Source organism: Phaeoacremonium minimum (genome assembly GCF_000392275.1).
Source record: "Phaeoacremonium minimum UCRPA7 unplaced genomic scaffold PA7_03_scaffold_221, whole genome shotgun sequence".
Lineage (NCBI taxonomy): Eukaryota > Fungi > Ascomycota > Sordariomycetes > Togniniales > Togniniaceae > Phaeoacremonium > Phaeoacremonium minimum.
Window position 1 is genome coordinate 126,122 of NW_006921126.1, and position 18,106 is coordinate 144,227.

Sequence of the window (18,106 nt, forward strand, 5' to 3'; positions counted from 1 at the left end):
GTGATTTTCTCGCCGGTGTCCTCACCGTCCCCGCCACACCGTTCTACACGAATATCGGCCGTAGCCGAGGCGGCAGCTTCCACCTGCAGATCGCCTCGGGCATCTTAGCCATCATCTCGGCCGTCCTCGTCGGTGCAGTCTACATCATCTACTGGAAAGGCCCGCAGCTGCGTCTTGCTTCGCCCTTCGCTCAGAGTTTGGCGCACCAGGCCTCGGCCACCGCTGACCGTCGGAGCATCAGCACTGCCGGTGGTGGCCGTCATGGCAGCATCGCGGTGGACCGCCCTGACCCAGCCATCTACCGCCACCGTAACTCGAGCCGCATTAGCCACATCGACGACAGCTGGAGCCGGCGCTCAAGCTACATGGGGAGCGCGGGGAACAGCCGACGCAACAGCTTCGTCAGGACGCCTGGCGCCAGCAGGCCGGGCAGCGCACGCAACAGTCTGCATCTGCAGTCGGAGCCGACGACGCCCGTGGGCCACACGGCGGGACGGCCGAGGCTGGGACCGCGCGTGGGAAGCTATGGCTTTGGTCCGACGCCGAAGCAGAGGGGTCAGGCGGCGCGGGAGAACAATGATTTGATTCGGGAGACGACACTTGATGTTTGAGTGGTTGGTCTCTGTGTTAGATTACATAGACAGCGATGTCTTGTTTATTGTACATTTGCATAGGAGTCTTGGTGCAGAGCATATAGACAGCATCTGTTAGACTTGGCATTGATTTAGGAAATTGCATAGCAATTAGACTTCTGCTGTCTTTTGGATTTGAGCAAGAACAGCTCAACATGTAGCTGCCATACGCGATGCTACCACGGGCTTCCTCCGTCTCGAGAGCCTAGCATTTCCGCCAACCCCCCACGCTCCCTCTCAAAGTTGCAAGTGGCGGATGCGGCACGGGCAGTCCGGCCAGTCCCAGTCCATCCAATATCGCTCGAAGTGTATGCTGTGATTGCTGCCCGGACACATGATCACCTCGAAGTCGAAGACGTTGAGCATGATACCGCATCTAAGGCAGATGAGGTCCAAAGTGATGTATACACACATCTTGACCAGTGTGCCTGTGCTCTGTTCAGTGGTCCATTATATAGAGGCTATCGGATGTAAAGATTATCAACCGTCGTGCCGCTAAATCTATTCCGATCGTATTGTTTTCCTTCTAAGCTCTACGCCTTAGATACTGCGACACTTGCCGAAGACTGGGTAGTGATGAGTGAGTCAATCAGCCCTGGGGGAGTGAAATTATTCGTGTGAGCACTTACAATCCCAAACATTCACATGGATGCTTGTTGCATTCTATCAACTGAGGCTCGCGTCGAAATCGAAGAGGACGACTACAGTTGTCACAACATTCTGTTTCGAGGACCCACTGGCACATGTCTCTCCTGCTGTTGCTGCTACTATAGTTCCGATAGCTAGATTTGGTACAATATATGTATCGACAAAAGTCAAATATGATCCGCATTTAGGAGCTTTTATAGAGGTCTAAAATATTTGATGATGAGCTCACCGAGTCTTAATGATACGCTCGATGGAACCAGTGTCACAAGAAGTAGTACAATAAATCAGACTTCTTCACCTTTGGTAGTTTGCGTGTCGCCTTGGCCATTTTGTTGCACCAAAAACACACGCGAGTATCGATGATCCTCGCCTCAGCTACGATGACGGTGATGTTGAGCAACGCTTTGATTCGGGGTCTTTTCTAATTTATACCATCTATAGTAGCAACATCACAATCGCTTGCAACCGTAAAGCAATAAACCAGCTAACGCCTCCTGTCAAATCAACACCATCCGGGAACAGGTAATCTAATAACACGAAGCCACTCCCCTTGAGCTAAATACAATCATGAGCAGGGCAAAGACCACACACGCGGTCTAATGCGAGATGTACTGGAACACAGCCGACACCTCAGACTCTCCGCACTCCTGTCTCAACAGCAAGTCCTGGATGGGCTGAAGGCCCTCGTTCACAAAATGGTTCCATGTACTCGTGTCACCGTAAAGCATTGCCGGCGCCTTTAAGAATTGTTTGCCGTCTGGCTTGCACCTCTTACACTTGAACGTGTCGTGGGTATCGCTCTTCGTGTCTCCGCGGTACTGGAATAGCTCGCGCAAGCTGTCCAGGGAAAAGTGGCGCTCGACATCTTCGGCCGAGTCGACGACGCAGGATGACAGCGACTGCTTGTGACTCTGACGCTGGAAGATCTTCTCCTCGATCGTGCCCGTCGCAATAAAACGGTACACGAAACAGTCCTTCTTCTGTCCATCACGCCACACTCGAGCAAGCGCCTGCTGATCGGCGGCTGGATTCCAGTCAGGATCGAAAAGCACCAAGCGATTTGCTCCAATGAGATTCAGACCGCATCCACCGGCTTTGCTGCTCAGAAGGAACACGAACTCATCGCCTTCAGGGTCGTTGAACTTGTCTACGAGCTTCTGACGCTTGTTGACATTCATGGTGCCATCCAGACGGAGGCAGCCATACTGGCGATTGCGGCAAAGACGCTCGAACAGATCGAGTGTAGAGGTATAGTTGGAAATGAGCACAATCTTGTCGTTGGTGTCAGCGCGAATTCGTGCAAGCATACGGTCCAGGACCTGCATCTTGCCACTGTACCACGGCTTGATGTCCCGATCACGACCTCGAGCCTCTTTTGGAACGTAATCATCCGGGAAGTGCTTCTCAGAGCCCGGCAAATCCTCGGATAGATTGAGAAGGTCGGGATGATTGCAGAGTTTCTTGAGCATGCCAATCGCCTTCAGCGGCTGGCTACCCTTTCCACGAAGCAGAGCTTGGATGTCTGGACTGGTGATGAAATAATTGTACAAGTCTAGTTGGAATGGAGCAAGGTTGCAGAAAACGACATGCTCATACTTGACTGGCAGATACTTGGACAGGATATCGTTCGTGCGGCGGATGATGAACTTGTTGACGATGGCCAAGAGCTCGACCAGGCACTCATCGCCTTTCTGGCGCTCATTGTCGGTTGCATCAGCATCTCGGCCACGCAAGATGGGTATCTCAAAGCGCTTCCGGAACTCCAGCCTGGTGCCCAGAAGATCCGGATTTGCAAAACTGATGAGCGAAAAGTATTCGGATAAATCATTCTGGATAGGTGTACCGGAAAGAATGACACGTCTTGAAACATTCAGGTTGTTTAGGGCGGTGAATGTTTGGCTGTCTCCGTTTTTTAGCCGATGGCCTTCATCGCAAAGCATCAGGCCAATTTGAGTGTTCTTAAGCTCCTCGACATTCAGGCGGAGTGTCTCGTAAGAGACGATGATGACCGGTCTTGTAACTGAGCGGCCGCTGGCGATAGCCCATTGACGGAGCTGGCGTGTTAACTCCTCTTTCGAAGCCTTGCCATCAATTGCAAACGGCGTAATGGCATCAGCGCCCAGCCATTTGGTTAACTCATTGGCCCAGTTTCGGACCAAACTTGACGGACAGGCAACAATCGCCTTCTGAATGCTCGTCTTTCCAGCATCTGGAGATTGCTTCAGAAGGGTCCAGAGGAGGGTAATGCATTGCAGTGTCTTTCCCAGACCCATCTCATCTGCCATGATGCAGCCATTTGCCTTCTCGTCGATCATGCCCGTCACACATCTATACATGAACTTCACTCCCTCAATCTGATGCGGTCGTAAAACCTTTGCAAGCCTGGGATCGATGACCACAGGCACTCGCGGGTGTTCGCCCACGACTTTCTTCTTGATGCCCAGGATCTCAGCTAAGCTCTTGTGCATAAGCGGGGCGTCTAGCTTCGCCTCGGGCTCCTTCTCTTTCTCCTCTTTGGGCTTCTCGGCAATCTTGGGCTTGTCATCAATGGTCGGATCGTATAGAACAATGGCAAATTCGCCACTGGGATCATGTAGAGGCTTGGCGACGAACACTGCTCCCTGTCTCAAACCGAGAGTTGGAGGTGGCCTGTTGGGGTTGTAGGCAGTGCTGTTCTTGTTGATGAGAGGGATGGAGAATGCTTTGCGAAACATCTTGTCCTTATCCTTCACCTGAAAGACCGGAAATTTATTGGCATCCCGGTTGGCGAGAGCGAGCCGGTCAGCATTGGTGTATGGCTTGTCTGCATCGGCATCAACATTGCCGTCAGCGCCTTTGTAATCGACCTTTCTGCGCTTTCGAGCAGGACGATCTGCGGCTGGAGTTCGGTTCGCAGCTCCGGGGCACTTGAACGGCTTGTGCAGGCGATCAAGCGACTGTGGTGTTGGAAATCGGCTGCGAGGGATATTCTCCTTGTTGGCGATCGGTGTTGAGGTAACCGAAGCCCTGGAGTAAGTCATATTAGCAATGAGTAGAATTGGAAACTCCGATTCAATATCGCTGTGTTCTACTCACATTTTACCACAATTTCCGTCCGCAACAGCTCGCTTTCTCTATGGTGTATTTCCGTTGCGAGTGGCAAAGGAGGCGGATTTCTAATCGTTTGTTGACTTTGGGGCATGCGCGACTGCCAGACGCGTCTGCCTCACGAGGGTCTCCACGCTATCATATGACTAAGCACGTGACCAATCTAGTCGTAAGTGCCTGTGAGAAATGATGCATCTCTATAGCAATTATTTATGGTCTTTTTTGGGATTTCTTTTGGGACACTGAGGCAGCTTATTCAACACTGCCTACATAGAATTGTCCTAGAATCAGGTCTTGGCACTGCGTTTGTTGCCGTGATCTACGATGTGATCTCCTGTTGCTACTAATTACTCCCCCAAGCCCCTCCTCCGCCCTCATTGACGATAAGCCCCACCACCCCACTATCAATGGCTCCGTCTCTTGACCTCGGTCGAGACCAGTGTCTCTTTGAAGGAGATACAGAAAAGGCCATGCAGGGGTCCAGTCATGATCCGTGATATTCAGCTTCCCTTGTCGCCTAGGTAATATCTAACAACATTGGAGCCAGTGCTCGTTTCAGCGTGCAACGACCGCCAGCGAGGACTCAGAAGGGACATTGATGGCTGTGGAGGAGCAGGCGGTACTCTACCGGTCGCCATAACCTCATTTCAAGTCCATGCTTTGATCAGGTTATCATGTCTGCTGACTTCTGGGCCGGCTATATCTCCGGCGCTGTCGGTATCCTGATCGGCAACCCATTGGATGTTCTCAAAGTGCGTCTGCAAGCTGGTTCATCCAGCCCTGCCGTGCGCAGCTCTTCCAACACTATCGCTTCTGCAGCAAGACAGTTCGCAACTGGTACTGCGGCACCAGTCTTAGGGTGAGCCTACTTGCGCTCTTGTACCACTGTTCATTTGCTAAAACTCCATCTCAAGCTATGGGGCGCTCAATGCTTTACTCTTTGTCAGTTACAATCGGTCAGAAGCGTTGCTAAACTCAACCTTGAATGCTCCTCCGCACACCACAAATCTATGGACTACTTGGCTAGCGGGTGCTGTCGGCGGACTAGCAACCTGGGTTGTATCAACGCCCACAGAATTGATCAAATGCCGTGCACAACTTGCGTCACCACCAATATCAAGCTTGGCTATCGCAAAGCAGGTATGGCGGAAAGAGGGTATCAAAGGCTTCTACTTCGGTGGTGTCGTCACGGCACTACGGGATAGCATTGGATATGGTTTTTACTTTTGGAGCTATGAGCTGAGTACCCGCTGGCTGGCCTCGGCCGATCCGTCTAAAAAGGAGAGTGAGTTCTCAACAGAAGCGGCGAAGGTATTGCTGTGTGGGGGCTTGGCTGGCATCGTCACTTGGGCGAGTATTTTCCCTCTTGATGTGATCAAGACAAGGGTTCAGACACAAGTTTTTGAGAGTGCAACAGAAGGACGGCCGCTGCTCACGGGTAGTCAGGCAGATAGACGGTTAGGCGCAATCGATATTGCGCGGGAAGCTTATAGAGAAGGCGGCATCAAGGTATTCTTTAGAGGCTTGGCTGTCTGCAGTATACGGGCATTCATTGTAAATGCCGTGCAGTGGGCTGTTTATGAGTGGATCATGATTGAACTTGGACAAGGTCGCAAGAAAGGTCTTGTGGTTGAATAGATCTGAGGACAAATGTATACATTATAATACAATACTCTCTCACCTGGTGTAAGTCTATGGATGTCATGGGCTACAGTACACATGATTATACGGCTTGACTGAATCACACCTTTCCATCATTTGCACTTCTAGTTGAAGGACAGAAGTTGGTGTTGGTCGACTGAAGTTGAAATCATAACATAGGAAGTTAAACGAAGAAGATAAGAAAACATCGCCTGTACCAGCCCTGTCCTGTTTCAACCATCGCAAAGTGGAATGGCCCTTTCTCGCAACTCCATTAGTTCTTACGCCATGTACCGTTTCAAATTACTGTAGCTTGTGCATTCCGATGACCAATGAAACTTGGCCGTTGACCAAGTCATCAAAATAGTGGCTAGTTGGAGGTATTGCAGGTGCTGCAGCTAAGCCAGCCGTCCACCCTATACTGACAATCTGATCCCGCCAATGATTCCATGATAAGTCAGCGGTGGGTAGATCGTCCAGGGGGAGTTCCTGGTCATTGACGCCACTCACGGCAATGCCAGAGTCCGAGGGGTAGTCGCCATTGAAAATTACTTTGGTCGAGGCAGGCCGTCAGTAAGTTAAATTGTTGTTCAGTAGATGGGAACCAGATTCTTTACACTTAATCTTCTCACCGATGGCTGAGGGTGCCCTCCATATCTCTGCTGTGAAAGGATTATTTGTCGAAGAGGCAGTGTCACTTCATGCATATGGTAACAATGGGGGACCACAATGGTTCTTCATTTACACAGGAAAGCCTACCAGGCATTCTTTCTCAGGTCAATGTCCCTTTCTCGTCGCCTGTCATCCTGTGAACCCACACACTACGGCATCCTCACTCAAGCTACTGATCTCGTATGTACTAGAAGTCCTCGAAAGCGTACGAAGCTGAAGTCGGAGGGTCAGGACATCACATAAAAAGGGAATCGGGGAATGGGATAAAATTTTGTCTATATTCGGGGCTTTGTGTCATGACGGAGCCAAAGTAGCCAGCGAGAAGTGATCAAGGATGCTAGCAGGAGCCACACCCATCATATTGCCAACCGCCCCTGTCCAGTTCTCAAAATATCCGCCCCTATAGTAATGTACATGAAGCAGGGGATTATCAAAGCAAGTATAAAGCCGGGTATCCATCCGTGGATGCCAAATATGTGCGTGAAAAACGTCCAATGACCAGCGCTCATGTCCATACCATACCAGACACGGTCACGAGACCATTGCCGGATTAATGTAATTGTTTTTCGTGTGATTCATCTCTCGTTCCTTAAACGCCAAGGGTGATATGCAGTCGTGAGAAAAGGGGGGAAATGATGCAAAGGGGTATCTCTTGATGAATCATGACCATGACCGTCAGTCCCTTGAGAGGGTGATCGGAACAAGGAGAAAAAGACATGCCGAGAAGAGGACAAACAAAGTCCTCTCAAAACGCCGTGCTGGCCTCCCTTGCCATTCGCCACATATGCGTACATGACATCGCCCATCCAAGACACTTGAACCACCAGATTAGTGAGATCCAACATGTCTCTCCGATGTGTCAGACGTCAAAACGAGTGTTAAATCGAGCTTCTTTTTTTTGTGAATTTATTGTACCAAGATTAAGAAAAGTCGTTCGTGTCGGCAACCAAATCGGTTCATGTCGCCGGTATAAGAAAAGGAGATCAAGGAAATATCATAATTCTTCCAAGTGATTGTCGTCAGTCGTCAGAGGTAGTAATCGAGTCCTAGAAGGGTGGTGAAAAAACATGCCATCATCTTCAGCGGTGGCAAAGGACAAAGGCATTAAACCGTCGGTTTCATAAATGACTGCTCTTGGCTCGGATCAGAGGAAGACAAAAGCAATGTTAATCTGGAGACCCAGTACAAGGGGTCCGTTAAGGTTGATGAGAGCTCAGAACGGTAAGAATCGGTGGTGTTGCTCCAAAGAGAGAATCGCGAGGTTGTGCTAACACGAAGCCTCGAAAAGATCTAAGCGACCAACGGAGTGGTGTAGAAACCAAGTAGTTCCTCGGCGACTGGATCAAGTTCGATGATGCGAAATTTGGTGCCCCATTTCTGCTTGAAGCTCTGCTCGCGCCAGGAATAGGAGATGCCCTTGCGCCAGGCAATCAGCTCGACATTCCAACCTCGCTCAAGCGCTCGCTCAACGTTCTTCTTGAATCCGTCCGAGTACTCGGCCTCGGCGGCGTCTCCAGTAGCCAAGACCATGGTGGAAGGGTTGTAGTCCAGAATGCTTTGTGCAATCTTGAGATGAAGAATTTCGTCAACGCCCTGTTCTCCATGCTTGAGGGGATAAGGCCGCTTCGTGGCGCCCCGAGTGTCATCGGAGGAGTCAGCGCCGGAGGTAGTGTCATACTTTCCACGAGGGCCCTTGCGCTTGGGAGTCTTGGCAACGCGTTGCAAGATGTTCATCTCGTATCCACACTGTTGAGCCTCGAGCATGTATCCAGGCCAGGATCCCCAAGTATTGACGACGGATCCAGCAAGGACTCGCTTGGCCACATCTCGGCCACGCTCCAGAAGCAATGCGAGGGCTTCGAAGAGGAAAGGGGGTGCTTTAACCTTCTGAGAAGATGGGAAGCCACGCTGGGCCTTGACACAATCATAGAAGCCGATGACGATGTTGGAAAGGTCGACAAAGACATGGATGGGGTCTCTTAGGCCGTCCAATTTAGTGAATAGAGATCGGTCCAAGGTGTACTCTTCCAGAAGCTCAGCCTTGAGAACGGCGAGCTTTGTCGGCTTCGGCAGGTGATAGAGGGGGTTGATTATGTCCATCGGAGGAGGCTTGGGGCCGATATGATGTCCGATTCCATCAGACCAAGGCACGATGGCCCCATGAGGTCGGGAGTCGTGGAGCTGAGGAATTTTAGACCAAGGAACAGAGAAGATGAACTCTTGCGCAAAGATGCTATTGAGCACTCTGGTCTGAGCGCGTACAATTCGCTCTTGCTGGGCAATCTGCATGGCATAGTAGGCCTTGACGCCTTCGTTCCATCCAGGAGTAGCGTCGGCCTTGGCGTTCGTATAGGCGCAAGCGTAAGCGTGAAACTCGGGGTCGTTATCGGTCTCGGGCGTAGCAACTGGCTTGCCAGTGTATTTGGGGATTTTGGGAGCTTCATTGTGAAGGGTATCCTTCTGAGCAGATTGTGAATCGTTGTTCACAGTCTTCTCAGAGGAGGACGGCGGGCTGGAGGCGGGTGTAGAGTAAGCCTCAGCAGCAGCGGAGGAGCTCGACTTCTGTGCTGACTGCGCGTCGATCGAGGAAGGCGAGACAGGCTCGACTTTGTTGGACTTGATCGGGGAGGCAAGCTTGGAGAGGTCCAGGCCATCGAGAAATCGAGGGGTAGTGTAGGTCGTCTCGGGAAGCAGAGGTGACGTGGGACGTGAGGGTAACTTGACGGGAAGGTCAGGCAACTTCGGTTTCGAGTTCAGGAAGAAGCCCATGTCGAAGATCTTGGAGAAGTCACCCAGTTTGGGCGAGGGAGAACGAGGAGGAGGAGCGGTAAACCCGCCGACCTCCAGGACTGTGACGGTCGCCATCTTGAATCACCGTGGGCTGAGTTTTGACGAGCGCGCTCGCGAGGTGACGAATTGGCCGGAGGCAAGATGTCGAGTGAATTGGAGAACGCCCTAGCAGACGCAATTGATCATCGAGAGGACGAAGGGAGAAAGGGGAGAGAAGAATTGCGAAGGAGGAGGAGGAGGAGGAGGATGAGTTCATGGGGATTTTGTGTGGTTGTGGTTTGAGGGTGAGGGAGGGAGGAAGGAAGGGAAAGAAAGCGGGTTGCAAGTTTGGGATGTGGTAGATGGTGGAAATGGGAGGTAAGTGAACGGTGTGAGTCGCATCTCAACTTTTAGACTTCGAGATCGCCGCCACTTCCGCCGTGGGGCAGTCAGTGTCGATTCCCTAGCTCCCGCACAGGCCAACTGCCTTGCCTTACCCCTCGGTACTCATAGTGCGTATAGTGGCCCAACGTGGGGCCAAGCAGCACCTGCAGATTGGAAAATGGGGATGCCTTCGTTAGCTCACCCGGCTTCCGACTAAAAGCATCGATGCTAATTGGCTGATCTACTCTTCTATGATCCCTTTGTGCTTGTTGTGGTCATCGCCCCTTTCCAAGATCGAGCACAGGGCAACGTTGTCAAATAGAGCCCTAGTCAGTGAAGTGCAGCTGTTCCAAATCTCAAATACTATCGTAGATTTATCGTAATCATCCGAAATAACTCTATGGTCATTCAATACAACACCAGTCCCCAGCTCTTCCCACCTTCCGTGCTCTCGGGACAATACCGAACCCAATGACTTATCTCAAAAGTGGTTCGAGTGACGGTAACGGTTGAAGAGAATACATCACAAGAGTGGCTTATTTGTTAAAGTCTTGCTAAAGAATGAACATGATAGCAGTTAGTCCTCTATGATGCATGCTCAATGATATACAGTCAAGGTCCATCAAGCGATCCAGCAACCATCACAATACGGTGTGATTCTGAAACCATAATCTCCCGTGCAACTGGCATCTGTTTGATCGGTTCAGCAACCGGCGTATCAGTAAGCCCCTACCGAGAGAGGCGGAATGCGCCTGATCTGACGCACCAACCGGCCTTTGCATTAAGCAAAACAAACCCTTAAACAATTTTCCTTGACTCCAACATGTACAATCCTACAATAATCATAACCTCAGACCAGAGACGCCTGGGTATATCCATCAAGCTCTGTCGTGACCGATCCCAGTGAATTGGGATGCAGGAGATCTTCGACATAATCACTATGGTCTAGAGTGCCTTGCCGTTCTCTATTACTCCCTTCTTCTCTTTAAGCCAGGCATCTCTCTCGGCTTTGAACGGTGTCAATTCTTCCTTTAGGCGATCTGTCTCTGCCATGTGGATAGCAAGCCAATCACCAATGGCATTGCCGGCGGCAGCATATAATTTCTGCTCTTCTTCCTCTCGGCGCGTTCGTAGGTAGGCGACTTTCTTGCGCTGGGCTTGCTCGCGGGAGTCCTCCTTCTCCTTGCGTTTCTTCTCGCGCTCCGCATGACGCTTTTTCTTGTCTGCCAGGTAGGCGACGCTGTGGCCGAGACCAGCATGCTCCTGGGAAACACCCGGGTGTGGGCGATTGAGAGGTGGCGCAGTGAAGAAGAGAACACGACCCTGGTCGTCGCGTTGGAACTGGTCACGGACTTCGGGCGGAATGCTTGCATCTAGGCCATCTGGAAGGGTATACACCTCAACTGGGCGCGGAGGGTTATATGCATTGGTATGGCCAATGCTTGCGGGCGCAGGAGCTGGCATACGTTGTGGGGTCATGGCAGCTGGAGTGGGCGCCATGCGATGGTGGTCGTAGGCCATTGCATTTGGCATCTGCTGATGGTGGCCAACGGGTGATGGTGCTGGCGCATATGGTTGATGGTAGCCTTGTGGAGCATATTGGGGAGTTGGGGGCATCTGAGCTGGGGAATGCATCTGATGCGCAGCCATGGGCTGAATCTGCACAGGCGTTGGAGGAGTGGGCGTTGGACGTGGTGGCGCAAAATGAGATTGGCCATACTGGGCTGCTGAAGGTGAAGGGGGGACTGGCGCCGCGTGTTGGAAAGCGGTAGCGGGAGAGCCAGACATGCTCACGTCCTGCGTCGATTGACGACGAAGAGCAGCAGGGGGAATTACTGGAGGCTCAGGAGTAGGTTCTGGGGGAGGAGATTCCTATTTAAAGGGGAAAATGTTAGTCTCGGATGCGCGCAAACGTGCCTCTCATGCTATGCAGGATGATGGAAGAGGTGTGTTTGTGTGTCGGAGGAAAATGATTCCTTTTGACCAAAAATAGCTGAGAGAGGGGGGTATTGAGAAGATGGTGGTGGGATGGATGGTTAAGCGAAATATCGATAAGAACTGATGGGAAACAGAGCGACATTGAAACTTCTCTGAGATGCAATGCGTGGGATACTTCCAAATCAAAGACCCATTTGCAAGAAATAGACAAACTTACATTCGCTTCTCTAGGCCGACGATGAACGGCGCCGATGATGGGTGGTGCATTCGGGCTGCCCCAGGTGGGTTTCGGGAGAGGGTCGGTCTCTTTCGCATCTGACTGCAGAAGATGCTTGATTGGACTGGGCACCTTTCTCACTTTGTGAGGGGGATCGAACAGATCCATCTCGTAGTCCTTCTCTCGCACCTCGTCCGGAACGCAAGATGTCCAAGTCTTGATCTTGTTGAACTTGTACTTCTCCTCATTGTAGCGAGCTTCGCAGACGTAGACGTCCTTGTCGCGAGGGAAGCCTCGAGGACGGCCTTTATGATACCGAGTGATGAACATGACGAAGCATCGGTCCTTGATCTCCTCAACTCGGTGGTCACGATACTGGCCAGTCTTGACGACCTCATTCTCGAAGAAGTGCTTCTCAAATCGGTGAACCGTCTGCTCTGGACGGTAATACCAGCAAGCATTCAACCACTTCTGGCCCGACTCGTCCTGCCAGAGGCGATAAATCTGAGCTACGATCGGCTTCGTGAGGTCGTTTAAGTTGTTGATATGAACCCAGTCACCAACCTTCCAGGTCTCTCCGTCATATTGGACCTCCGCAAGAGGAAGCTTGCCATCGTCGTCACGGAAAGCCTCATCAGACTTTGCCTTCTCCTGCTCAGCCAGAATATGTGCCTGCTTCTGCAACTCCTGTGCATCTTCGTAAATCTCGCTACCCTCCTCATTATACTCAAGGGCATTCTTGAACATGAGGTCAACGTCTATCATGACCTCGTCAACGCTGCGATACTTCTTGCGCTTAGCCTTCTTTTTGATCATGTCCAATGCGATGGGATTTTTGATCGTTGCATAATAATCCTTATGAACAAGCTTGTCTGGGAGTTTCTCGAATGGCACAATGCGAAGAGATCCGTCGTCATTCTTGAACTTTCGCAAACCTTTCAAGACGGCATTGATGCGAGCTTCCATAGGCGTGAAGACCTTGGGAGGCCGGCCGCGCTTCTTGTGACCGTCTTCGTCGTCGGCGTCCTTCCTGCCAGACGATGGGCGGCCCCTTCTGCTTCTACGACGGCGATGTCCGTCCTCATCGTCGGAGTCATCATCGTCTTCGTCGTCCTCATCGTCCTCTTCGTCCTCATCAATATCTTCCTCATCCTCAGCCTCGGGTGGCGGCGAGTCCTCGACGGGGGGGAGCTCGCCGAAGTCGGGAAGTTCGGCTTCGCCTGCGGCAACGGTGCCATCCGCGATAAGCTCCTGTAGCTTCTCTTTAAATACCTCGCGCAATCTAACCGCATATTGGAAGATTGGTGCAGATGGACGGTTGTAGACTTGCGCATTGTGGAAAATCAATGCAACATCTCGGACAAACTCGGCGAAGTTTGCATAACCTTTTCGAACGCATTTACCCTATATTCCCAGTCAATTTTTTTACTCATTTCCATTCATCTTTCCGAAGCTCCTCCTGGCGCAGACTTACTCGGATGGTGCTGAATGCGATCGGCTCGGAGATGACATCGAAGTAGTCGGGGAGCAAGCGCTTGTTAGGAAGACGCTGAAATCCAGCCGCAATCTCTTCACCACTACGCAAGATGGTCAGCATCGCATTGTCAAGTTCAACGGCTTCTTGAGGTGAGGCCCCCAAGGAAGTGCAGGCGCAGATACGTACTCTTCAGTGTAGTTGCAAAGGTAGTTCGAGGTGTTCTCGATGACCTGCACCAGATCTCTAGGGCCTTTGCTCGAGCGCGACGGCGCAGCATCGTCAGGCTCGCCGTCGGCATCTTCCTCGCCCTCTGCATCGGCGTCGGCATCCGCATCGGCGTCGACGTCCATCTGGTTCTCGGCGTCCTCCATGTCGACGTCCTCGTCGTTGGTGCCCTTGGCCTCAATCGAGTCGCGCACCTCGATTGACTTCTCGTCGGTCTTTGGCGCCATCTTGCCTGCGCCGGAGCACCCGCTTGCAACCTGGATATCGAGATCTTGGAAGCTGGGGTCTGAAATCGTGGCGTCTGAATCGTCGTCCGAAGCGGTTTTCTCAGAACTGCTGCGCGACGCGTCTATTGGGCCTCGGGTCCCCCCTGCTGCCGTACTCCAAGAGAAAAGCTTCGGTTGCGGCATTGCTAGCTGGCAGGTCACGTGTAGCTCCAAAGAGCTAGGTCCAGCCAGAATGGTCCGTGCGTTGGCGCTTTCGGCCCAAGTGTTGGCTTGGATGCGATTATGTCAGTGAGTGACGGCTTGGGTGGATCAAGGAGAGAGATGCAATATAATCGCCAAGCTGAGTCAATGAACTGTGCTGAGAGCCAGTGGCTTTTTTGTTGCAAGATCTAAAGTCCATCGAGGTGAGTTTGTTTGCCAACCCTGAAAGAAGCACAGGATGAGTGACTGAAGAGCGGTAGACGACTTACATGGATCTGGGTTTTGATACATCCACAACGGTGATCACCAAGCAGAGCAACAGAACCAAGGATCAAAGACAGCAACCTAAAGACTTGGAAGAAGTCAAAAAGAGTTTTGTCTGTTGAAGACTGTGTAGTGGTCTTGTGAACTCTTATTTGTGCTGCTTGTGAAGATAAATGGTCACTTGGGGGTACCCGCCCCGTCCTATGCGCGCAGCCACCTTCACGCAACTAACCAGCGTTATGCGTCTATAAAGCGAGGGGTAATCTAGGACATTCTACTTTGGAAGATTTTTTCAAAGCTCAATTCTCATTGAGACAAAGATCTTAAATCTCAGACAACCTCAAATTTCCACATCAGGTGGGAGCAGCAGCATCACATCTGCCATCGCTCAAGCCTTTTCAGGGGTTGAGAAAAGCTGCACAATGGCAGAGGTACGCTTCCGAGTCCGAGGCCCCGACTGGACCGAGACTGTCAGTCTGGCCGAGGACAAGACCTTTGAGGAGCTCGAGCAATGGATCACTGCCAAGCGCGACGTCAAGGATTTCCAACTCAAGTACGGATTTCCCCCGAAGACCATCGACTCGACCGCGAAGGGAGTCACCCTGAAGGAGCTCAAGCTCAAGGGCGAGACTCTGACCCTCGTCCCAGCCCAGTCTACTTCATCCGCAGGGTCGGGAAGCTCTACAGCTACCTCACAGCCTCCGATCGCGATGCCCGCTCCTCAGCGAGCAGAGAGCTTCAAACCCAAGCCAGTCGATGCGGAAGACAGCGATCTGGAGTGGCCCGATAGAAAGGGCTATCTTGGTCAGTTTACATGGGTCATAATTTTCAACAACGCTAATATTTCCTAGTTCTTCGTGTCATGCCTGACGACAACTCCTGCCTGTTCACCGCATTCGGTGGCGTCATACCTCTGGAGGACCCTGCTGCCGTGTTGCGGCAGAAGGTTGCAAACTACATTCTTGAGCACAAGGACAAATACAATAAGGTTGTCTTGGAGGATGATCCTGAGATCTACGCTCGGAGAATCCAGCAGCCTGAGAATTGGGGAGGTGCTATTGAACTCGGTATCCTGTCAGATATCTACAACATTGAGATCTGCTCTATTGACGTCAAGGTAAGAGGCATGCTTCATCTGTGTTTATGAGTTCACGTTCCTGATCATGTCATATTAGACTCTCCGCGTAGACCGTTTCGGAGAGCGCAAAGGCGAGAGATGCATACTCGTGTATTCGGGTATTCACTACGATCGCATTGCGTACACCTCGGCACTGGATCTGCCCGTTGAGTATGATGTGGTGAAGTGGCCCACCGACGACGAGAAGGTCGTCGAGAAGGCGCGCGAGGTGTGCAAGAAATTGCAGGAGAAGCACTATTTCACCGATGTTCACGATATGGTGACCCAGTGCAAGGTTCCTGGCTGTGGCTGGATTGGTCAAGGACAGAAGTCTATCTTGGATCATACGAAGACGACAGGTCATTCTTCGTTTGGCGAGCTGTTGCTCGACGGATAGGCGTGGTTGAAACTATCATAGCTACGAGCAGTCATAGCACATGAGGAACGGCATGATACGATTGACGTCGACGTACAGCATAGCATCCTTTAGCTCATTACATGGAATAGCCATAACGTTCAGGGCCAGTGGTCCCTTCACGTGCTCAAGATCCAATGACAACCTCCTTAACCATATCCTTGGTGGTCTTAAAGGTCAAACCGCCACCAAAACTATGCTCACTGTTTTCGCCTCCTTGGGTCACCTTGCCTTCAGTCACGCCAGTCTCGTACGCACACGTACCCATGTCTAGCTGTTTTGCTGGGCCAGTAGGAGCAATATCAAAATCGAAAATATCCATAGGAAGTCCTATAACACTGTCAGCGGATTTTCTATCATTTGGCAAAGGGGACAGCTACCAATTGTTGTGCAGGCATTGGGAATATCTACTATACCCGCCACATGCCCCTGAATAGGGGCACACGACATGAGCAAATAGGACTGATAATCACTGTAGCCAAACCGGCGGAGGTATTCGATAACACCTGTAGAACAATCATTATGACAGGGTTCTATCGATCGCTCAGATGCACTTACGCAATGAAGTCTGCCGATAGGCAACTGTCACATCCATGTAGTGTTGCTTGCCATGCTCATCGACACTGAACCCCTCGAAGTAGATGTGACGTCCTGGACCAAACTGAGGCTCGACAGGGCCAGGGATGTAAATGGGTGACTTGAGACCAAGATCAGCCATGCCATTCTTGATCACCTTGAAGTTGATCGTAATGATGCCAGCCATCTCGATGGCGCCACAGAAAGAGATCTCGCCATCACCCTCTGTTGAAGCGGTCAGTCTTACATATTCACATCTCCTCGGTGGCAGAGTATTTACTTACGAGAGAAGTGCAGATCACCAACACTGAACTTGGCACCATCGACGTGCACCGGCAAGTATACTTTGCTACCTCTGCTAAGGTTCTTGATGCTATGGGTGAGTTAGCCATACTATTTCTTGGAAAGTCGTGTGCAAGGTACTCAGGTGAAAACTCACTCGCAATTCCCGCCATGCTCTGGTCTTCCCGGGATGGTTCTCGCGCCCTCTTTTCCGACTTTGGTCTTCAGTTCCTCATCGGCGCTTCCGGCATGCACGCTGATCGGCTGTGGTGGCAGGGCCACATCTCGCTCCAGCTTGTTTGCGGATATGAGCTCGGCCTCTCGCTTGTTCCAGGTGGCCAAGACTTCTGGAGACGGCGCACATCCCAGAATTCCAGGATGGATCAAGCCGGCAAACTTAACGTGGGGAATATGTCGGGACGAACAAAAGATTCCCTCAAAATCCCAGATCGCTTTGGCACTGTAAGATGTTGTTAGTTGCGCTCTCGAGTTCTATGTATGCTCCTCCTTTCTATCCAGGATGTGTGTATCGGAACTGCCATCCTATGTCTCCCTACAGGGTGGACGAGCGATGCAGTGAGATACAATAAAAATGGCAGACTTACGCGGAAGGGTAGATCTCATCCAAGAAGCCACCGCCATTGGTCTTATCAAAGACGCCTGTAAAGCCCCATGGCTGGTCTTGAAATGGCTGTACATCCATGATTTCAACAAGCAAAAGATCGCCAGGCTTGGCGCCTTCGACCTCGAACGGGCCACTGAGGTAATGGACTTTGGTCAAGTCCACGTTTTTGACATCATCAGCAGAGTCGTTGTTCCCAATCTGGCCGCCGGTCCTGCATATTGTCAGCCCCTTGGCCACTTATACGGGTGACCCCGAGCATACCAGTCAAGACACTCGATTTTGACGGTCTCCCCGTCCTTGATAGTGCCAGCGAAGGGAACTTAGTCCAGTTAGCGTCAACTTCTATTTCCAAGGATGGCCGGGTGAAGCATACTGTCAGGATGCCATCTGTTCTGCAAGATGTGTCAATTGATGTTCGTGCCACGCATCTAAGGACCGACTTACATGAAGGTAAGGCTGCTCCGCAGCAGGAGTGTCGAAGTCGACTTTACACACGGTCCGAATTGCACCAGGCATTGTCACAGTATGAATACAACAAGTCTTCGAAGTAAGTATGAATCTGACACAATTCTTGACTCTTGTGCTCTCACGAAAATCACAAGCTGGTAAGTGAAGTCTAATCAACACCTCAAGGCAGCCGATCACTGCTATATATCTCACTATCTCACTATGGAGCTACCCCGCACAGCTCACAGACTCCCAAGGCGTG

General features: G+C 51.4%; 5 protein-coding genes across 5 annotated transcripts; 1 reads left to right on the forward strand and 4 right to left on the reverse strand.

The window, feature by feature from the left end:
- Nucleotides 1-1,876: 1,876 nt before the first annotated feature.
- UCRPA7_2950 (putative dna repair and recombination protein rad54 protein) lies at nucleotides 1,877-4,300 on the reverse strand (the record flags this gene model as incomplete). Its single annotated transcript, XM_007915523.1, has 1 exon — nucleotides 1,877-4,300. One exon carries the CDS (start codon nucleotides 4,298-4,300, stop codon nucleotides 1,877-1,879), a length of 2,424 nt encoding a protein of 807 aa, XP_007913714.1.
- A 3,670-nt stretch (nucleotides 4,301-7,970) lies between these two features.
- On the reverse strand, nucleotides 7,971-9,545 carry UCRPA7_2951 (hypothetical protein; the record flags this gene model as incomplete). The annotated part of the gene is made up of 1 exon (XM_007915509.1): nucleotides 7,971-9,545. One exon carries the CDS (start codon nucleotides 9,543-9,545, stop codon nucleotides 7,971-7,973), a length of 1,575 nt encoding a protein of 524 aa, XP_007913700.1.
- Nucleotides 9,546-10,778: 1,233 nt separating this feature from the next.
- UCRPA7_2952 (putative rsc complex subunit protein) lies at nucleotides 10,779-14,409 on the reverse strand (the record flags this gene model as incomplete). Its single annotated transcript, XM_007915505.1, has 6 exons — nucleotides 10,779-11,236; nucleotides 11,300-11,369; nucleotides 11,989-13,392; nucleotides 13,463-13,565; nucleotides 13,652-13,976; nucleotides 14,388-14,409. The coding sequence occupies 6 exons, from the start codon at nucleotides 14,407-14,409 to the stop codon at nucleotides 10,779-10,781; spliced, it is 2,382 nt and encodes a 793-aa protein (XP_007913696.1).
- A 395-nt stretch (nucleotides 14,410-14,804) lies between these two features.
- UCRPA7_2953 (putative otu-like cysteine protease protein) lies at nucleotides 14,805-15,896 on the forward strand (the record flags this gene model as incomplete). Its single annotated transcript, XM_007915496.1, has 3 exons — nucleotides 14,805-15,186; nucleotides 15,234-15,499; nucleotides 15,558-15,896. 3 exons carry the CDS (start codon nucleotides 14,805-14,807, stop codon nucleotides 15,894-15,896), a joined length of 987 nt encoding a protein of 328 aa, XP_007913687.1.
- Nucleotides 15,897-16,041: 145 nt separating this feature from the next.
- On the reverse strand, nucleotides 16,042-17,913 carry UCRPA7_2954 (putative formamidase protein; the record flags this gene model as incomplete). The annotated part of the gene is made up of 9 exons (XM_007915511.1): nucleotides 16,042-16,244; nucleotides 16,388-16,420; nucleotides 16,473-16,715; nucleotides 16,775-16,863; nucleotides 16,930-17,232; nucleotides 17,378-17,608; nucleotides 17,659-17,716; nucleotides 17,771-17,789; nucleotides 17,842-17,913. The coding sequence occupies 9 exons, from the start codon at nucleotides 17,911-17,913 to the stop codon at nucleotides 16,042-16,044; spliced, it is 1,251 nt and encodes a 416-aa protein (XP_007913702.1).
- Between the last annotated feature and the right edge of the window lie 193 nt (nucleotides 17,914-18,106).